The 19,866-nt window shown below is 49.2% G+C and overlaps 3 protein-coding genes across 3 annotated transcripts; 1 reads left to right on the forward strand and 2 right to left on the reverse strand.

Annotated features, from left to right (window-relative positions):
- Window positions 1–1,614: 1,614 nt before the first annotated feature.
- On the forward strand, window positions 1,615–13,794 carry EME1 (essential meiotic structure-specific endonuclease 1). Its single transcript, XM_010014120.1, has 9 exons — window positions 1,615–1,622; window positions 9,834–10,390; window positions 10,464–10,591; window positions 10,775–10,867; window positions 11,240–11,358; window positions 11,561–11,723; window positions 12,210–12,325; window positions 13,147–13,336; window positions 13,618–13,794. Exons 1-9 carry the CDS (start codon window positions 1,615–1,617, stop codon window positions 13,792–13,794), a joined length of 1,551 nt encoding a protein of 516 aa, XP_010012422.1.
- Window positions 5,203–9,662, reverse strand: MRPL27 (mitochondrial ribosomal protein L27). The gene is made up of 4 exons (XM_010014119.1): window positions 9,641–9,662; window positions 6,566–6,688; window positions 5,849–5,916; window positions 5,203–5,409 (listed from the first exon to the last, which is right to left on the reverse strand). The coding sequence occupies exons 1-4, from the start codon at window positions 9,660–9,662 to the stop codon at window positions 5,203–5,205; spliced, it is 420 nt and encodes a 139-aa protein (XP_010012421.1).
- Window positions 13,795–16,558: 2,764 nt separating the features above from the next.
- Window positions 16,559–19,733, reverse strand: LRRC59 (leucine rich repeat containing 59; the record flags this gene model as incomplete). The annotated part of the gene is made up of 6 exons (XM_010014121.1): window positions 16,559–17,041; window positions 17,509–17,682; window positions 18,122–18,194; window positions 18,774–18,878; window positions 19,188–19,346; window positions 19,674–19,733. Coding segments are annotated over 6 exons (816 nt in total), but the record flags the coding sequence as incomplete, so codon positions are not given.
- Between the last annotated feature and the right edge of the window lie 133 nt (window positions 19,734–19,866).

A 19,866-nucleotide genomic window follows, 5' to 3' on the forward strand; every position in this document is an offset into this window, starting at 1 on the left:
GCTTTTGGTGGTGGCCCCTGGGGGGTGAAGGTGGGAGGCAATAGGGAGGCCCCTGGGCCCACAGGCTTATTCCCCTCTTCTCCCTTCCCTGGCAGCCGTGTCAACCTCCATCTTCATCGTGGCAATCCTCATCCAGCTGCTGCTCCTGTACCACCGGGATCCCCTGTGCTGCCAGTTCCTCTGCTCCGGGATCCCATGTGCTGCCAGTTCCTCTGCTCCTGCCGCTTATTCCAGACCCCCAGCCAGTATGTGAGTGTCCTCCTGCCCTGAGTCCCCCGCTGCCCCGAGCTTCTTGTTCCATTGCACTGTGCTCCAGGATGGACATGGGACCTCTGGGAAGAGCCGAGCTCTGCCTCCTCCTTGTTCCTAGTCTGCTGCAGAGATCCATCCCCTGGCTGTGCTGTTGGTGGTAACATCCCCAAGGCCTGATCCGGGCAGGTTCTCTGGCTCCCTGGAGAGGGGTGATGCACAGTTGTGGTGGGGTCAGGCTTTATGCATTGTGGGGAGGGAGCTGGAAGCTGAGGGCAAAGGCAGACAAAGCCACTCGCATCCCCAGCAAGTGGCTTTCATGTGCGCAGCTCCCAGCGCAGAGCAGTGAGACACAAAAGCCCCTTTTGCTCACAGCTGTAATTTCTTGGGCCTGGCCTTTGAGTGGGGAGCTGGTGATGGTGAAAAGAGCAGCGTGTTCAGGCAGCACTGCTTTTGTGGTGGTTGGTGGCTGCCTGGGGACAGCTCAGCCTCCAGAGCTGCAGGATGGCTGTTAAGAGCTACAGGTACCACTTTCCCCTGGCAGAAGAGGGGATGTTCGGACTCAGCTGGTAGTGAATGGAGATTGGTGCCATGAAAAGCAAATTGATAGTCCAGCACAGGCTGGGAAGTCCCCAGCAGAAATCAGAGTGGGAACAGGCTGTGGGTGTCCCCTGCCTGCTTCACTGCCTCTGCTCCTTCTTCCTCTCCCTCCTTGCTGCCGGTCAGGGAGAAGGCTCTCTACAGAGAGATGATCTCTGCTCGCTCTTGCTCAACATGTTGATGGGACCTGAGTTTAACTGGAGCAGGACTGCTCAGGAACAGAACAGCCATTGCTCTGCAGATTTCCTTGCTCCGTTATCCTGAAATGACTACCTTGGTAGATAAGAGTTTACAATTTCCGTAACCTTTAGCATGTGATGGAGCTCTTATCTATGCTAGCGGAATATTGGCTTGGTTTACTGTCCTAAATAGATGAATCAAGAGGGTGGTTCTGCTGAGTCTGAATGAAACCTGGGCCTGGGCTGCTGTCCCTCCAGTTGGGCTCAGGTTCTGTGGTGCCTGGTGAGGATGTTAGCATTGGTAAAGAGGCAGGTGGAGGTTGGTGGTGAGAGCCACATCAGCCAAAAGGGCAAGGATGGTTGTCCCCTCTTGCAGAGCTCCACTTCCCAGCCTGGCCCATGTGAGCCAGCTCACTTCTGCTCATTGCCAGGCAGGATGAGAGGGATTTTGGCTTTGCTAATGTCTCATGCCTCCTTCCAGGACTGCCCCCCACCCTACTTCAGCAGCAGCCAGCGGCTGGTGGGCCCCCAGTGCAGAACCTCGCGCCTGGAGAGTGCTGCAGCTGAGAACCCGGGCGTGCAGGTAATGGCTGGGTCCTGATGGGAGCCAGAGGGGGAATGGCAGTGAAAAGGCCATGGTTATGGGGATCTAGGGGCTCCTGGGGCAGAGGGAGAAGGCACTGGGCAGCAGGAGCAGCTTTGGTAAGTGCTGCCTGCGTGTGGAGGGGGATGTGGGGAGCAGGGATACTGCACAGGACACCATGGTAAGTGCCAGGCAGATCCCTTGGGGCTTGGGATCTTCCAAGCACGTCATGATGTGATTATCTCTCAGGAGGGAGGATTTCCTCTCTCAGGGTTCAAGGAAGGGCAGCTACAACTTCAAACCCTGAGGTAACTTCAGGTGGCACCAAGTCACGAACTTCTAGCAAACAAAGCCACCACCACACTGACCTTTCTCCTCTGGCTGGGCATTTCTAGGGGGACGAGCTGTTCTGTGTCGGGCCCCCCAGCACGTACCAGGTCCCTTACTGGGAGCAGCCCCGCCTGCCCAGCTACGAGAGCGTGCGGAAGAAAGATCGCCAGCGGGAGATCCACCAGATGATTGCTGAGAGGTTCGGGCTGTGGGCAGAGCCTTCCCAGGAGGTGAGCTCTCTGACCCCTGCACCGGGCTGCTGGCAGAGCCCCAGGGGCAGTTCCCCACCTCTGGTCTGCATCTGGGTCTTGCTGCAGGACTCTGTTCTCTGCAATTGCCTTACTCCAACAGCCTTTATCTCTGGGAAGGGCACAAAGGGTATCGGGAGGCTCCTTTGGTGTTCATCTGTGCTGGTTAATGATCGAGCTCTCGGAGTGTGGGAGGCAGGGCAGAGCTGCTGCTGAAAGGGTGAGCCCTTCAGATCATCTGCTCGGTGCAAGTCCAAGCTGGAATGCTATTTTTAGACCTGCAAGGTTTCCAGGGTTTCTCACTCCCTCCTTCTCCCTGCCTTTTGGAGGCCCTTCTCTATTACCTTGAAGTGTTATTTCTGAGCGGACGGCTTTGCCTGTTTAAGATTTGCACTCCTTCAATAGAACAGAGAAAAGTGAGTGCATCTGCCAAGTAGGTCCTGTAGCAGTGTCCCGACAGACTCCCACTGAACAGAGACCTCCTTGACAAAAGCACAGCAGAAACATTTGAAACCCTGCGTAGAGCACTAAAGGTTCACCAGTTTGCCTGGATTTTGAGCTCTTAAAGCTGTACCTGAAGTCTGGCTTAGCTGGCACTTGCTACTCAGTGTTCGAAACTGTTACTAATGAGAGCTGCCCTGAAACCAGAGCCCTGAGGGCAGAAAGTAAGGCCCCAAAGATGAGGAGGTAAGGAGCTGCAAGGGGAGCACTTCCACAACATCCCTGTGCTGCTTCTGTGGCTCCTCACAGGGAGAGAGCTGGCTCAGCTCTGCCAAAAATACACATAACAGCCTGGAGGTTCCTCCCTGCTGCTGTGTAGTGAGACTTGCTACCAAAACCTGGGCAGAAAGCCTGGTTTGTAGATGCCTGTATAATCCCAGTAACTGATCTTTGGTCAAAGGAAAGTGAGCTAGAGTCCTCTTGATGAAAAGTCAAGAGCACCTCTTCTGGCCTTATGACAAGTAGTGACCAGTCCTTGAAGGGGACCAGGGAAGAGCTGGAACCTGGCACAGAGACCTGGTGGGAGCAGGGGGAAAGTGCTTCTTCAGCGTGCACTACTGTGTTGCAAGGTGCAAGATGAGGGTGCTAAGCCCTCATCTCCCAGGAGTTCCTCTGGCTAGCAGCCTGCTGCTTGGAGGACTGCAGGAGCTTGATTTCAAGCTGGTGGTGGTTGGAAGCCTTGTCATCTGCTCCATGAGAAGAGGTGGGATAATCTGGTTATTTCTGATCCGCTGTAAAAATAGATGCCGCCTCCCTATGAGCATGCTCTGAGGCATCCTCCAGCTTTCTCAGGACCAGTGATAAGCTCAGAGACCTTGGACAGACGTGGTGTGCCAGACCCTTTCCAGGCCCCTCTTGGCTACCAAACTGGGCGAAACACAGCCGTGTAAGGCCTCAGTGTGCTGCTGCTTCCTATGGTGTCAGCGACAGAAGTGCCTGTGACATCGTTCTCATCTGCAGGGAATGGCCAAATGTCAGACCTTTGCCCAGGTTTGCCATCAGCTGAGACACAGGCAAGTCAGACCTGGCCACCAGAGACATCCCTCCTGCAGCACAAGGACAACCACAGAGCCACTGCCAGGCAGAGCAACCAGGGATGTGTGCTCTGGCAAACGTACTGTCACCAAAGGCGAGAGACCAGCTGCTTGCTTCCACACAGGGGACAAAGCCAAGGGGAAGGGAAGGTCTGCTCAGCCAGAGCTCGTCCAGGCAGCTGGCATATGGCACCTCTGTGAGGCAAGCACTGCCAGCTGTACCAAGGATCAGGCCTCAGACAGTCACGGTGTTGTGCTGCTTCACTTATTTCTTAGGTTATGAAATGTTTTACCTTATCAGTGTATTGGCTGCCAGGTGGGAATCCTCACCTGAGAGCAGCAGAATGGGTCAGCATCAGAGCACTGCTGTGTGCTCCTGCAGCAATGGTCCTCTGTGACCAACAGTGATTTTGTATGGACTTCACAAAAGGTTTGGAGAGGCCCCAGGGGTAGCGTCACCTGCTGTATGCAAATACCAACCACAGAGATGAACTGTGTGACTGGGAAAGAACAGAAAGGCAGCCAAAATAGCTGGTGAACTATGAACCACAGGGAATGTAAAGCAAAGGTGGACATGCGTGGTTGACCTGATTTACTTAGTCATGTTCTGCAGAGCAGACAATCTAATAGCATCCACACCGGTGTCCTTACACCATTAATTTTGATAACCTGTTTTCTACTGCAGAGCCAATGTTTCAAATTGTTTACAAACCTGTAGATAAAATGAGATCAGTTTGTCCACAAGGTATTGGGGCTTCTTTCTTTTGAGCAACAGAAGCTCAAAAAATGTCATGGAATGACTCAGGGGAAGACAAAAAGGATGTCTTCTAGATTATGGCCTTATGATACACCTCCAGCTGCTGAGCTTCAAATACCACCCCAGGCCTGTGCATCCTCCCATGACAATTAGTCATGAGTTAGCTTTACAAGTGTGAACTTGCCTCTTGTGGCTAGTAAATGGTATCTGAGTTATATTCCAGATACTTGAGTTAATCATTGGGATGAGTTAGAAGAAAAGATCTACCTTCCAGGGATACAGAGTTAGGTGCAGGTGGAAAACGATCACTCCTGCAGTATTCTGAATTAAGATACAAAAGTAATGTCTAATAATGAGCAAAAATAGAGGGAATTATTAGTGGGATTAAGTAATGACCTAAGAGAGATTGTGGAGAGAACTCATCCAGTGGCATAATGGAACAGGTTCCCCAGAGGAAGGGAGTTTCAGATGGTAAATGAATACAAGTAATGCATTCCATGAACAGCCAAAGCCTTCAGCAGCACCGCAGCATTTATTAAACACTCTTAGAAATGCCTGCAGGTGATCCCAGCACCTGAGCACTGCCCACATGTGCTTTAGGAGCAAGAAAAAAAGTCCTAAACTGGTACCTTCAGAGCTAGGATATTCTTGTCCTCGGATGCTGGTCCAGCTGTAGTGGTATGTCCCAGTCACTCCTTCCCATCCATCCCTGTGTGATGGCTCAGAGCATGGTGACCAGTTTAAAGCTTCCTACTTCTGTGGTAGGGATAACATTGATAAAGGTTTTATAAAGAACTGCTCCTTTGGGTAGGCGACAGATCACTTCTCTGCTTTCACTGCTGCGGGGCAGAGGGATGTAGACCTCTTTGGTGTATCTCACAATCCCATCCTCCAGGGCGTAAAGTGTCTTGTTACGGCCCATCCCCACCTGGAAGAGGATGAGGAGTGTTAGGAAGGAAAGGCTGGAGGTCCACCACTAAAGCAGACCTCATCATTGGTCTGCCGCATTTGATATCCTGGTTTCAACAGCATCTGTTGCTTTGTATTTTAGAACAAAACCACGCTAGTTGCTTCCCGCAACCAGTGTACAATGGTGCTCATCACGAGGGAGGAGATGCTGATTCCACCCTGAAGCACAAGGCTGCAGAGGTGTTTGGGGATATCCATAACTTTCAGACCTTTCCCAAGCCACAGGGGCACTGGTGTGGCTCTGTGACTAAGAAATACCAGGTCATGAAATCCCATTTCAGAATTATATAGAATATAGGGAAGAGCATTAAGAATGAGCTTGAGAGAAGGCACCTAGTACAGGACTCCGGTGGGTTCCTGTTCTCTGGGAACCAAGGAAGAGATGGAAAACAACTCACATGAGCCCCAGGGTGCCAACGTATCAACCGCTGTGTAGCCAAAATGTTGCCTGCATGCACAAAGGCACCTGCAACAGAGTGACAGAGTCAGGCTGCAGAGAGACAGAGCTCCCCAGAACACAAGTGGTTCCAGGACTTACAAACCTCAGCTTTTGGTGGGAATTTTCTAAGGAAAAATGAACATGAAATGCTAAAAGCATTTAACCAAAAATGCTGCTAGCAGGAAATAAAAGGCAATTGTTATACAATGGCAAAAATGTTAGTCTTTGAAAAGATTCCTTGAGGGTGCAAAGCATTTTCTGGTTGCTGAAGGTATTTGTTTTATTACCTTTTATATCAGTATGTTTTCATTAGCAAAGGTAATAATTATAAGCACTCAGGTGCAAGAATCTGTACTTTGGCTTCTGCTAAGCCTCTTTGTAAACATCTCAAATACCCATCTTTCCAGTGCAGCCTGGGGGGAAAAAGTGTCCCACTGCCTGCCCTCCTTCCAGGAGCTCCAGAGAGGCAGAGTTAGAATCAAAGCATGGTTTCTGTAGGCAGTTTTGGCTGGCTCACCCTGCCCTCCCACCAGCTACCCTTGATCATGAGGTTTCACTGACCCTCCCCCTGCCATTCTCTTGGAAGAGTGCCCTGGCCACCTCCTGCTGCAACCAGTACCAGGGGGAAGCTGTGAGAAACCCAACAAATGGGACTCAGCAGATACTCAGGACCTACCTTCTACTTTCTTGAACCCGTAGCGCTTCCCAGGGCTGCGGCCACCTAGATTTTTTGAGCTGCTCCCACTTTTCTTAGAAGCACATCTGATGGCAACCAGACTTGTTTGGGGAGTTGTCAGAACTGGGTTTGAAGCAAGAACCACAACATTAGCTGGAAAAAGCTATTAACACGCTTTCTTTCTTTCAGATTTAAAGGAGATCAGTTAAGACAGGCTTTCAAGCTAAAGGTAAAAGAAAGTCTGGAGGAAAAAAAAACATGTACTTCCAAGAGAAACCATAATTTGACCATAAGTTTACATGCTTAGGCATTTAAGAGGCTACATCTCAAGTGCTGCTGCTGCTGCCCAGGGAGGAATGATCTCAGCAATGATGTTAAAGGACGTGCACAAATTCATGCTTCAGCAAGACCTTGTAAAATAAGATGTTCCTGGCAGCTGTGGATTGGACTGATACTGCTTGGAGAAGAGATAAATTGTGATCTCTGTTTCAGTCTCTCCTTTGACCCAATGGTATTTACTTACACAATAATATTTTGCAATCTTACAAGTAAGAAGGCTCCAGGATGATGCACAAGCAGATATTCACAACAGATAGTGCCAGAAGCAGTCTGAGGAGTACCAAGAAGAACTATAGAGCCCTGGGAGTGGTGAGCAGGGACTCTGGAGCACAGCAGTTTTTTATCCATCCTCCTGGTTGAAGGGGAGGGTTTGAAAGGGCCTGTGAAATCCAGCAGATCAACACATGATTACACGACTGGTGCCACAGGGAGGTGTTTGGCTGCTTAGACCATGGGACTTGCTTTGAGAAACATGATTCTGTGTGTCTGAGAAGGGGAAGAGCATCTTCGGTCACAAAGCTGGTGAAGAAGGCTTTAAACTAAAGTTCCCAGGGAGAGGAACCTCAATCTGTCCCACTCCTACCAGTTTGATGCCAGTGCAAGGTGCCCAGAGCCTGGAGAGGGATTGCAGGGTCAGCAGGAGAGCACCTGAAGAGCTACACAAAGGAATTCCTGCCACTCCAGCCAGTGGAGGCTTCATCAGGGGGGAGTGGGAGGTGTGTGCAAGCCTACAGAGCTATGGACTTACTGGCATCACAGAGGCATGGTGGGATGGCTCCTGTGACTGGAGTGTTGGAATGGAAGGATACAAGCTCTTCACGAAGGACAGGCAAGGGACATGAGGGGGTGTTACCTTCTATGTCAGTGACCAGCTGGAGGGCATGGAGCTCTGCCTGGGGATGGAGGAGGAGCCAACCAAGAGAAGACTAAGTGGATGAGGCCCTATGGATATAGACAGAAGCAGCCTTACATTCACAAGCCCTGGTCCTTGCAAGGAACTTCAACCACTCTGATAAATGTTGGAGGCAACACAGCAGGGCAGGAGCAATCCAGGAGGTTCCTGGAATGCGCTGATTATAACATCCTTTTCCGAATGATAAAGTGATAGTGGAGGCAATGAGGAGAGGTGTTGTGCTGGACTTTGTCCTTGCCAACAGAGAGGGCCTAGTGGGGAATGTGAAGCTCAAGGGCAGCCTTGGCTGCAGTGACAATGAAATGGAGATCAAGATCCTTTGGGCAGTGAGGAGGGCATGCAGCAAGCTCACTGCCCTGGTCTTGTACCTGAGCGACAAGAGAAACTTCTATAGGTACACTGGGGATAAAAGGAAGAAAAGGGAAAATGTGGGCCCCTTCCAGAAGGAAAAGGGAGACCTGATCACATGGGACATGGAGAAGGCCAAGAGCTGCAGCCACACCACCATCACAAAGGCAGGGACTGGGAGAATGGAGAATCGCCCGCTTCAGCAGAGCAGGTTCAAGCCCATCTAAAGAACCTGAAGGTGCACAAGCCCATGGGACCTAATGAGATGCATCCACAGGTCCTCACTGGCAGATGAAGTGGCCAAGCCATTATCCATCACATCTGAGAAGTTGTGCCAGCCCTTTGAAGTTCCTGATGACTGGAAAAGGGGAAACATAACCTCTATTTTTAAAAAGGGAAAAAAGGAAGACTGAGAGAATTACAGACTGCTCACGATCACCTCAGTGCCTGGCAAGATCATGGAGCAGATCCTCCTAGAAACTATGCTAAGGCACATGAACAATAAGGGGGTGACTGGTGACAAGACAACATGAACTCACTAAGGGCAAATCATGCCTGACAAATCTGGTGGCTTTCTACAATGGGGCTACAGTGCTGGTGGATCAGGGAAGAGCAACTGACATCATCCACCTGGACTCGTGAAAGGCATTTGACACTGTCCCGTATGACATCCTTGTCTCTAAACTGGAAATACATGGATTTGATGGGTGGATCCACAGGCAAATTTGAGAGGTGAGGCCACGGAAACCTCAAAGTTCCACAAGGCCAAGTGCAAGGTCCTGCCCCTGGGTCAGGGCAATCCCAAGCACAAGTACAGGGTGGGCAGAGACTGGATTAAGAGCAGCCCTAAGGAGGACTTGGGTGTGTTGGTTGATGAGAAGCTGAACACGACCTGGCAGTGTGCAGCCCAGAAAGCCAACTGTGTCCTGGGCCACCAAAGAATGATTAAGAGTATTCTGGCCTCTAACACTTATTAACTAACAATTAAAAAGGGGTATTTTTAGAGTTCCCTGACTATTACACTCCGCAAGGAGACAGCAGCCCCCCTTAATGTTTGGTTTCTACCCAACACACGTGAATACTGGTTCCCCAAAGATTATGTTTCCACTTTAAAGGCAAACAGCAGCACAGACATTCCTCATCCCTGGAGGTTTCTGAATGCACAAGGGATAAAGCCTTCAGCACTCCACCCTCACCTCAGCCCCTGCTTTCAGCACACTGTACTCTAAACCACCTGAGGTGGTTTAAACCCCTTTCCGCACGAACAACCCCGCGATGCGGGGCCTGAAACCCGCCCGCTTCACCACAGCACCTCCGCGGCCTGAGGTAAAAAGCGGAGCCACCGACAGCGACCTCCCACGGGGTACACCCCATCCCTTTTTCCGAGTAAATCCTCCCACCCCACGGCCGGCTTTCCCTCTTTTCCCCACCCTGTAAAGGGATGAAGATGAAGGTGAAGGTAACCCCTCACTCACACAACCGCCGCAGAGCCGCCATTTTGTCTAGCACCATCTTCTTCCCGTTCCGGTGGGAGGGCGGGAAGCGCGCGCGGCTGGCGGCGATTGGTCCGAAGGCCGGCCGCGCGCGCCTTCGGACCAATCACCATGAGCGCTGGGCTTCCCCTCAGGATACCTCAGGTGAAGGCGGGATGGCGGAAAGCGGTCGGAGCTCTGAGGGGAGCGATGAGGAACGGCTGCCGACTTTAGCCTCCCTGCTGCAGATATCTCCATCGCCGCCTTGCGATTTGGGTCGCCGGCGGTCCTCATCTCCCGCCTCTAAAGCGAGGGGTGCGGCAGAGATGGTCGTGGTAGTGAGCAGTGGGAGCGACGAGGAGGAGGTCGTCCCTCTGCCTGAGAGGATCAAAGGGAGGATGGAAGCAGGGAATACGGGGTTTGAAGTGACTTGTGGCAGCCAAGGGAGCGCACAAGGTGCTGAGAGACCCTCCTTGTGCCTGCTGCCAGCATCTCAGTCTACCTCCATAGACCAGCCTAATATGCCCCTGGTAAGCGGAGCAAGCCCAGAGATATCCCCACTTCCCAAGAAGCTAAACCGTAGTCAGAAGGAAAGGGAGACAATGTGCCGATCGTGGCAGAGGAGGAAGGAGCGAGAAGCGCTGAGGAGGCAAAAGGAGGAGGAAAAAGAGAGGAAGAGGGCCCTTGCCAAGATGCTGAAAGCTCAGCGGCCAGGGGAGTGCCAGAAATACATCACAGTGGTGCTAGATCCAGGTACTTGTCTTCCCAGCCTTATATTGCCTGTTGTCTCCTCTGTGTGAAGGTCTGACCCATGCATCGATCTCAGTTCTGTTGCAGGTAGAAGGTGGTGAACATGTCTTTAGTGCTTTGCAGGCTGCAAATTATTCCTGTGTGGTTGAGGATCAGGCTGTTCCCTGTAGCATCACCTGGAGGAGAAAGACTGTGTCCTTTCAGGTGCGCAAGCCAAATCTCCATGTTCTTGCCCTTTTCTTCCTCTGTTATTTGCACTCGTTAGTAATTGTATTTAGTAAACACCCTCTAATCCTCTCCCTGCTTCAGAGGGCTGAGTGGGAGCACCGGTTGGAGTGAATGATAAACAGACTGTTGGTCTGGCTGTTTGTTTTTCTATCCAAACAGATGGGAGAAGGAGATGAATGGACAGAAGAACCAAATGTCCTGGTTCTGCTTCGCTTGGAGGAGTTTTTGTCCATGGCTCACAACTACAAACAAGTGAGAATGCTTATGACTTCTGTGCACTCGAACATGCTGTGCTCTCAGGGTGGTGTTCATCATTCTCTTCACGGCAGGAAGGTTTTGATGTGGGATGGAGCCATGGTTTCATGGATTAGTGGATTAAAGCCACTAGGGTTGTATAATGCAAAGTTCTGCAAACATTGTCATTCTGACAAACATTGTCAGCTCAAATGGGGTTATTTTCTGTTTCTTTCTGCCATAGCTTTATGCCAGATCAAATATTGCATGCTTGGTCCTGAAGAGCAGCATGAACAGATGTTTTCACCTGCAGAATCAGAGCCATAGGCTGCTACAGTTGTGTGTGTACCTCAGGGTGGTTTAACTCCTGTTTTCTGCTCATCTTTGCAGGAGGCCCAGGCCTGTATAGAAGGACAGGAGACCCTACAGACCTACGTAGCTCGTGTGATGGAGAAAATGCCTGGGAAGATTCTAGCACTGGCGGTTGCTGAAGTAGAAAATTATTTCAGGTTAAACTTTTTTTTCCTCCAAACATTTCTGTGTTGTCTCTGGCCTGGAAAAACGCCATAGGTCTTTACATTAATTCCTTCTAGCAAAGACTGGATCATAAGAGGCATTCCCACCCAGAGCTGCTCCACTGTTTGTTGTACAGAAACAGAAGTAAAGACTCATCCAGCCCATCACCACAAAATACCTGGGGAAGATCATGAGATCCCATCCTCACTTCACTCTTCTTTGGTCTCTCAGACTTCAGTCAAAAAAGAGACAGCGACAAGCAACAGCAAATGGAAGCCAAGATGGGGAACAAGGAAGACGGAAAAAAAAGGCAGTTAAGGATTCTGGCCTGGAAATAACCAGATTGGATGTGGAAGAAGTGAGTACCTTTAAAACAGGCACACAGCAACCATCTCTTGTTGCCTGCTGCTGGAACGTTTGACCCACTCACACACCTTCTTGGGTGGGAGGGATTCAGCCTTTGTTAGTCCATGTGTGTGGACAGAGCTCTTTGGGTTCAGTTCCCCACTCTCATGGACTGCTCTCCCATGGACTCTCTTGTTCACCTTGATTCTGATGTCAGTCTTGGTTAGCTTCTCTCACCCTTGGTGGGCTGCTGGCAAAGCTGGGCTGGGTGGCCTGTGTTTAATGAGAGCTGCCACTGAGGAGCTGCACAGGTGCTAAACTGATACTAACTGGCAAGAGACAGACTGCCCCTAAATACTTCAGTGCCTTCAATTACCTGTTCCCAAAATGGGGAGAGAGGGGATGTTCTTGTCCTATAGCAAGATGTGTGACCCTTTTTTTTTTTTTGTCAAGATGTGACAAGATGAATTGTTCCATTCATTTCTAACAATGTTTACAGGCCTTGGTGGACCTGCAGCTGTGCAAACAAGTCCAAGTCCGCTTTTTTGAGAGCTGGGAGGAGCTTGGAGTATATGCCACTATGTTCACAAAATCTGTGGCTGAAGCACCCTTCAAGTGAGTAAGCAGATGAGGTTTGGTCGCGAGGGGCTGCACTTGCACAGTGCCAGGAGGGGATAGCGGGTACGCAGCTGTACTGCACTACAACACACGGTAATGATCTTTAAAGGAGCAGGGGACAGAGCAGCTGTAGTGCAGCTCCTTCAGCATAAGGTTAGATCTTGGAAACTGAATTCCTGCCTAGAGAGGGGTGAGGACAGACCCTGGTTTCATGTTGGAATCTTAACATCAAGCTCTTGTTCTTGGTCTGATTTTAGGAGTGGGAAGGGAATGCAAGTAGGGTTGGGCTTTTAGAGCACCAGCTTTTCTTCAGTGTGTAACCAAGAGAGACGTTACTGAGTGTGAACCCTTTAGCTGTTTTCAATGATAAGGACAGCAGCATGTTGTGCACCAGTAGCTAAGAAAGCCATCTTGTGCAGTCTCACACAATCCTAGTATTCCTATCACAGCAGCTGCTGTATTTGACATCTCAGCCATGAGAAGAGGGGAGACGTCATTAAAAATGACACCTAAAAGTGTTCTAGTATGGTTGACAGTCAGAAAGTGAACTCTTGTTTACTACTTTGCGTGTGTGTTGGCTCGTGTCAGGATTGCTCCCAAGCACAGGTTGTTTCTTTTTCAGTAGGAAATCTGGGTCTTAAACAAGGAAAGGTAAAGAAAATAGGGTCAAGTTTTTAGCATTTACTTTGATGCCAATGGCATCTCTAACAGCAGAGAGTGAGAAATGTCTCTGTCTCTGGTTATGTGACAACTCATGGAGGAATGGGATTTTCTTCATATCTCATTGTCTCATTTGCTCCTCTATTTGTTCTCCCTAGGCGAGAGCGGGAGAACATGGGATTCTCCTTCTACTTAGAGAAGGCGTGGTGTGGAGGGGTGAAGGTGGATCGTTCTGGAAAGGGTCTCTTGGAAGTTTGGAAGAGACAATTACAACAGTTTAACCGGGTCAGCCTGGAGATGGCTGAGGCTATTGTGTCCACCTACCCTTCTCCTCAGCTCCTGAACCAGGTGAGGATGCCTCAAGAATAGCAAGCACTGTGTGCAGAGAGCCAGCTAATGTAACGAGTGGAAGACATCATTTAATTGGTATTAAATGTGACATAAGGATTTTGTATTGAGCTGCTTAGTGAGGCGGTGAAGTTCACAAATGAGATCTGTGGAGAGACCAGGTGAAAATCAAGCGTACATTGTGAACAAGGGTAGTGCAGCCACGGATGCAAAGCTTTAATTATTCTTTTGAGCAATGGATGCAAATGGTTGATACTCTTGATTCTTTGTGTTGCTTTTAGGCCTATATGAGGTGCTCCTCAGAGCAGGAGCGGGAGAACATGCTGGCTAACATCCCTGTGCACCGTGGTGACGGTGTGACAGCCACCTCCCGGCGCATCGGACCGGAGCTCTCCCGACGAGTCTATCTCCAGATGACTTCCCATGATCCTGATCTCTATTTGGATATTACTGGGTAGCTCCACGGAATGAGGATTTTACTGTTTGCTACTTTAAGTATTTACTGGTTTAAGTATTCAGCTTCCTTCTGGGGAGAAGCGCTTAGAGAACAAAATCATTGATCCCAGTTAAAAGACTTAAAATGCACTTGGACTTCACTGTAGCAGAAGAAAGTTGGATTAAATTGCTGAATGGCTGGAGTTTACACAAGAAATGGGGAGAACATCTTCCCTAAGAGCATGAGATGGGCGCGGCTTAGAGGAATGATAGTTCCTTTTATTTGTTTTCCTAGTAAATAAATCATTTGACTAATAATTTTGCTTTTTAATAACCGGCCTTGAATCTAGACAGGTCTGTCATCTGTTGAAAGGAATACTTTCCACTGCTGTCCTAAACTGCAAGGAGTTGTCTTCCCTCGCCAGTGTGAAAGATCCTAATGCTAAAGCAACATGGTGTAGTCTCCCCCCAGCACCTGCTCTAGTGAGGTGGAAGAGCTTTACCTCACAAAGCAGACTCAGTTTTCCTTTATGGCAGATGGGAATGAGTAAGACTAATTTTCAGATATAAATTTAGACTGCCCTGATTCAGTCTCCAGACGGCTTAATCTATAGAGGGTCTTGAAATCTGATTATATGTGCTGGAATTATGAGGGCTGAACAGTTGGCAGAAAAAGCTTTCTTTTAATTAGATTGGGGAGCATGCTTGCCTCTCTGTGAAGCCGTTAGCACTTGTGTGCACAAAAGGACACTTAAAGTCTTTTGTGACAGCAGCACTTACTGAGATGAGTGTTGGGAGTGAATTTTAAACTGCATCTGATGTGTGGAAGTTACCCTTTGGAAATGTGTTGTCTTGGATGAAAAAATACCCACCTGCCACGCTGGCTTCAGGGGTCCAGTAAGAGCCTTTCCCTGGCCAGCAGCACACTTCTGATCCAAACTGGTAAACCTGATCAGCCTGGCATTTGGGAACTTGCAGCCCAGAAGCCAGCTGTGTTCTGGGCTGCATCAAAAGAAGTGGCCAGCAGGTCGAGGGAGGGGTCCTCTGCTCCACTCTGGTGAGACTTCCCCTCAGTCCTGCATCCAGCTTGAGCAACAACACAAGAGGGATGTGGAGCTGTTGGAGTGAGTCCAGAGGAGGCCACAGAGGTGCTGTGAGGGCTGGAGCAGCTCTGCTCTAGAGACAGGCTGAGAGAGCTCAGCCTGGAGAAGAGAAGGCTCCTTAAGGGGAGACCTTAGAGCAGTTCCAGTGCCTAAAGGGGCTACAGGAAACCTGGAGAGGGGCTTTGGACAAGGGCCTGTAGGAACAGGACAAGGGGTGATGGCTTTAAACTGAAAGAGAGGAGATTGATAAGAGCTCTGAGGCAGAAATTCTTCCCTGTGAGGGTGCTGAGGCGCTGGCACAGGGTGCCCAGAGAAGCTGTGGCTGCCCCATCCCTGGCAGTGTTCAAGGCCAGGTTGGACACAGGGGCTTGGAGCAACCTGCTCTAGTGGAAGGTGTCCCTGCCCATGGCAGGGGGTTGGAACTGGATGAGTTTTAAGGTCCCTTCCAACCTAAACCAGTCTGTGATTCTATGAACTTAAGCAGCAGGTTCCTGCCAGATGCTGCAGGAATGTCTGTGGAGAGGAAATGTTGCTTTGGATGTTGTTTGTTGGGTTTTTTTCTGCACATTTCTGGATAGCAGGCAAGGGCCTTTTAAAGAATGTGATGAGTTAGGTACCAAAAGCAATATGTAAACCTGTTTAAAGAACTTCAGCAAACATACATACTGCTAAGGTGGAGATAGGCAGTCTTTCCTTCCTTTTACTTGATATTCATGCTGTTGCTTTTTTCTGTGTGATACTTAGAAAACCAGACTTTTACAAAAAGTCTTACAAAAAGACGAAGGCTTAAGGCTTCAATGATGACCTTGGTATGGAATGCTACAGTTCATTCCCTCACAGCAGTCCTCTTACCAGCAACAATCTCAGGTATTAGAAGAGAGGGGAGCGATTCTGTGACTAATGTAGATGTCTCAGTGGAGTCTGTAGCACGATTTTCAGAGAATATCCATGCTTAACAACATAATGTGTACATCTCGGTACTCACACAGCCCTTAAGGGTATGATAAACATCTGTTTGCTTTTCTCTGTAAGGAAACTATGAATAATTCACAGGCCTTTGCATAGGCGAGTTTTCTTTTCTAGGTGCAAACCAAACCTCCCAGCAAGCCCTGAGGCAAAGCCCTTTTCTGCCTGCCTTCCTCAGCACCCACGGCTACTGCCAGCACCCTGTCCCTGGGTCTCAGACATAAAACCAGCCTCCAGGCTGGCCCCAAGCCTTCCGTATGCTGCAGCCACTTTTTTGGCACCAGCTGCTTCAATGTAGTTAGAAATCATTACTGTATGTACTAGGAAATAATGTGTTGGCTGTTTCTAAAAGAGCTAATTGAAATTAAAACCACATTAGCAACATAAACATCCAGTTGAGACAAATTGCTGTGAAAACTGTTGTATTGAAAATTTTCAGCTCCTTTCACTAGTACATCAGCTTCTTCGCTCCAACACATGGCTGCACAGCCATCCTACACGCTTGTAATTGGTCCTGGAGTAGGCCTCCATTATTCCCATACAGCCATATCATCAATTTTAGCACAAATAGAAATGAGAGCAAGGAATGGGTATGTATTAAAAACCTTCCACCTCCAAGACAGAGCTATAGCTACCTAGATAATGCAAAGGCTCTTTTTTTCCCACTCGTATAGATTGGCAGCTTGCTGTATCTCACTATCTGGTTAAACATCCCCTGGAGGTAAGAAGTGTTAAAGACTTTAGGTTAAGGTAGGCAAGTAATGGGAGTTACAGGCCAACTGAGAAACATGCACAGCAAGGATGATGTGAACAATAACTCTGCTTTGTGTGGAGTGGACCAGCAAACCAATGCTGACTGATTAAAAGCAGTTTCATCAGAACACAATTCCATAGGAATTCTGGCTGCGTAGATGGTGGAAGGAGATGCTGACAAAGCAAGTGCCCATCCAGGACAATCACTGCTGCGAGTTCTGTTGTAGCATGTTTTGAAGGGTTTTGTGGTTTTGCAGAGCAGCCACCACATCCTCGTAGAGAGTGTTCACGCTGACACACAGAGGTTGACGCTGCAGCTCTGTCAGCTTGCAGGTGGCCAAAACACAGAGGACACACAGCAGCAGGAAAAGCAGGATTCTGAGCACCGACCGTGACCAGGAGTGCTTGTGCCGGGGCGGCTGCGGGGGACGAGAGCTGGAGGCGGGCTCTGTAACCAGAACATTTACAAGACACAGAACATGAGGGATTAGTCAAGTGTCTTTAACAGTCTGGTTCAGAAATGAGCTGTTCAGGTAGGACACTTCAGCCTGTGCTGCGGGTGTCTTTTGCCATGAATATTTATCACGTAAGTAAATGTGCAGAATGCGTGTTTGGGATGAAAAGTTTCAGCTTTAGTTTCATGGGCAGCAGTGGAGAGGGTGTAAAGCACCTCTTTGTTGTACAAGGTCTGGTTTTGCACATACAGTTCAGAACACTTAAAAAGAAGTAAGTTCTCCCTAGAACAGATGAAGAACTTTCTGTAGCTCAGCACTTCATTGGGAACACAGATGAAGGGGAAAAGGACGCAGCAGTAACACCTGTCCTATAGGTTCCCCTTAGAAAAGAAAATCTAGCAGCAGCGAAATGACGAGGATGGAATCTGGTGCAATCTCACCCCAAACAGATACTACTTACTTCGGGTCTGCACAGTTTCCTTTTTAGTTTTCTTTTCCACCTCCTGTTTTGCAGCCTTCTGAGCATCATACTCCCGTCTCCTGCGCTCCTTTTCCTCCGCCTTCTCTCGCTTCCTCAGCTCCCTCTCATGAGCCTCCTTTGCTCGCTGTTCTGCTTCACGTTTCTTCTCCATCTCTGGGGATTAATAGGAAGTTTTTTCCTTTTTATGTAAACGGTTGTCATTACCTTCTTCCTTATTACCTGCTTATCTGCTCCCAATTGGAATGAGGAAACCAATCAAATGACTATCCTTTTTTAATCTTTTAGGTATTACAGATGTTGCATTTGGCTTCCTCAGAATTAGGCTTCCCTTAAAATAAATCCTGTGCTCTTCTTTCATGTTTTTATAGGTAAACTACAGCACAATCCAGCTAGAGATGTAACTATTATTCAGGCAAGAAATCACATTTTTTCCCCTGCTATCTTTCTCCCTCCAGCCCTTCTACCCTACTACTCCCTGAGCCTCAGGATTTTGACAGTTACAAGCATGTTAGATGGCAGTTAGCATGTTCAGGTGTGTGACCCATCAGGAACAGACCTCAGCAGAGAGTACCTAAGGGCTCTTTGTGCTCACCTCGCTCTGCTTGGAGCTTCCGTTGCCGTTGTCGATCCTGCTCCGACTGGATGGCTTTCATGTGCTGCAGCACCTTCAAGGTCCAAGAAAACAACCTGAGAGCTCTGCAGAGGGCTCGTTGCACGGTCAGTTCAAAGCAGAATAGTGGGAGCATGGCTGAGGACACTGGCTGGGGCTGACCCCAACCCCTCTGACCCTTACAGGTATGGCTGTGAAGAGAGCTTGCACATTCCCACCTGAACCTTTGTGGTTAAGAAACAAATCTCCCTATTACAAAACAACCTGGTGGTAGCCAATACAGGGGATTACAAAGTACTTCTACTTACGTGAGCCTGTAGTTTGCCAGAACTACAGAGGTTTTTACTCAGAACTATAAGCCCAGACATGGATTAGTGTGTCTGATTACACCTCTGCTTTCTTGGCAACCAGCATTTACTCCTCTCTTAACTCCACTAATGGAAGAGAATCCTACTCAGCCCAGTGTTTGCTCTCTACAGGCACAGCAGCAAAGTCAGTGCAGTGAACCTGCATCTCAGTGGCTGAAGAAAATACAAACTGCTGCAGCAGCTGCCCAGCTTGCTAAGCAAAAAGAGGAAGGACCTCCACTGACAAAGCCAAGTAAGGAAAAAAAGAATAAAAGCAGATTCCTTACCTTGACCGCAGCCTGCTTGCACTGCTTCTCATCCAGACAGTCTCCTGCTACTTTAGCCAGGACAGGATCCAGGGGATTGTCCTTCAGATCCAGCCACTTCAGGTTCTGCAGACAGGAAAGGGGAGGCCGTAAGAGCACGGTAGTCTTGCGATTATTTAAGAGATCCAAAGCAGAAGTAGAGGACTAGTTTTCACATGAATGAAACAGGTACAGAAGATAAGCAGAGAGCTTGAGCAAAGACGTTTCCAATAGGTGTGAGAGAATTTCCACTGAGGTGCGGTGCAGAGCCAGCTGGATTTTGGAACGGGTAATCAGCAGGATGGATGCTTTACCAGAGAAATCAACTTGAGAAAGATCACAAGACCCTGGGCTGCATCCCAAAGCTTTACGTAACTGCCCAGCAAGCAGTTTTACCTTGAGCTCTGCAAAGCTGACTGGCAGGGTGACTAAACGGTTGTTCAGGAGATCTAGGTGCTGCAGGTTGACCAGGCGCCCAAAGTCCAAGGGCAGCTGCTGAAGCCGATTCTTACTCAAATCCAGTTTCACCAGATGCATCAAACTGCAGAAGTCTGACTAAAACCCAAACATGAACAGAACCCTCGTCAACACCAGAAACAAACCCAAGCCCCCAGGGCTAATGAAGCTGGTGTGGATTTGTGTGGGGAGCCTCTGGCAGGCAGACACTGCAATCTTTATGCAGTGCAATGCTTTTCTCACTCCTGCCTCAGCCAAAACCACCGCCTGCATGGACCCGTCACCCACAGCAGAGTCATTCAGCCACCCCGGGAAGAGGGAAGTGCCACTTCCAAACCTCCTGGCAAACCTCTATGGAAGCACTAGTTATCCTTTCTCAATATTTCCCAGCAGCCTCACCCCCACCAAGGCTCTCTAGCACCTTACCGGCAAGGAAATGAGGTTGTTACAGGACAAATCCAACACCGTGGCTTTTGGAAGAGCAGCCTGAAAGAGAAGCAGAGCACTGGATCACCGTCGAGCTACACCCCTACCCTCTCGACACCGCTGCGTGGTCGCGCCACGTCCAGATGGGTTTCTGGGTCTAAAGGCAGCATTGAATCCCGCAATGGATGCAAGC

Source organism: Nestor notabilis, unplaced genomic scaffold, assembly GCF_000696875.1.
Source record: "Nestor notabilis isolate BGI_N333 unplaced genomic scaffold, ASM69687v1 scaffold1015, whole genome shotgun sequence".
NCBI lineage: Eukaryota > Metazoa > Chordata > Aves > Psittaciformes > Psittacidae > Nestor > Nestor notabilis.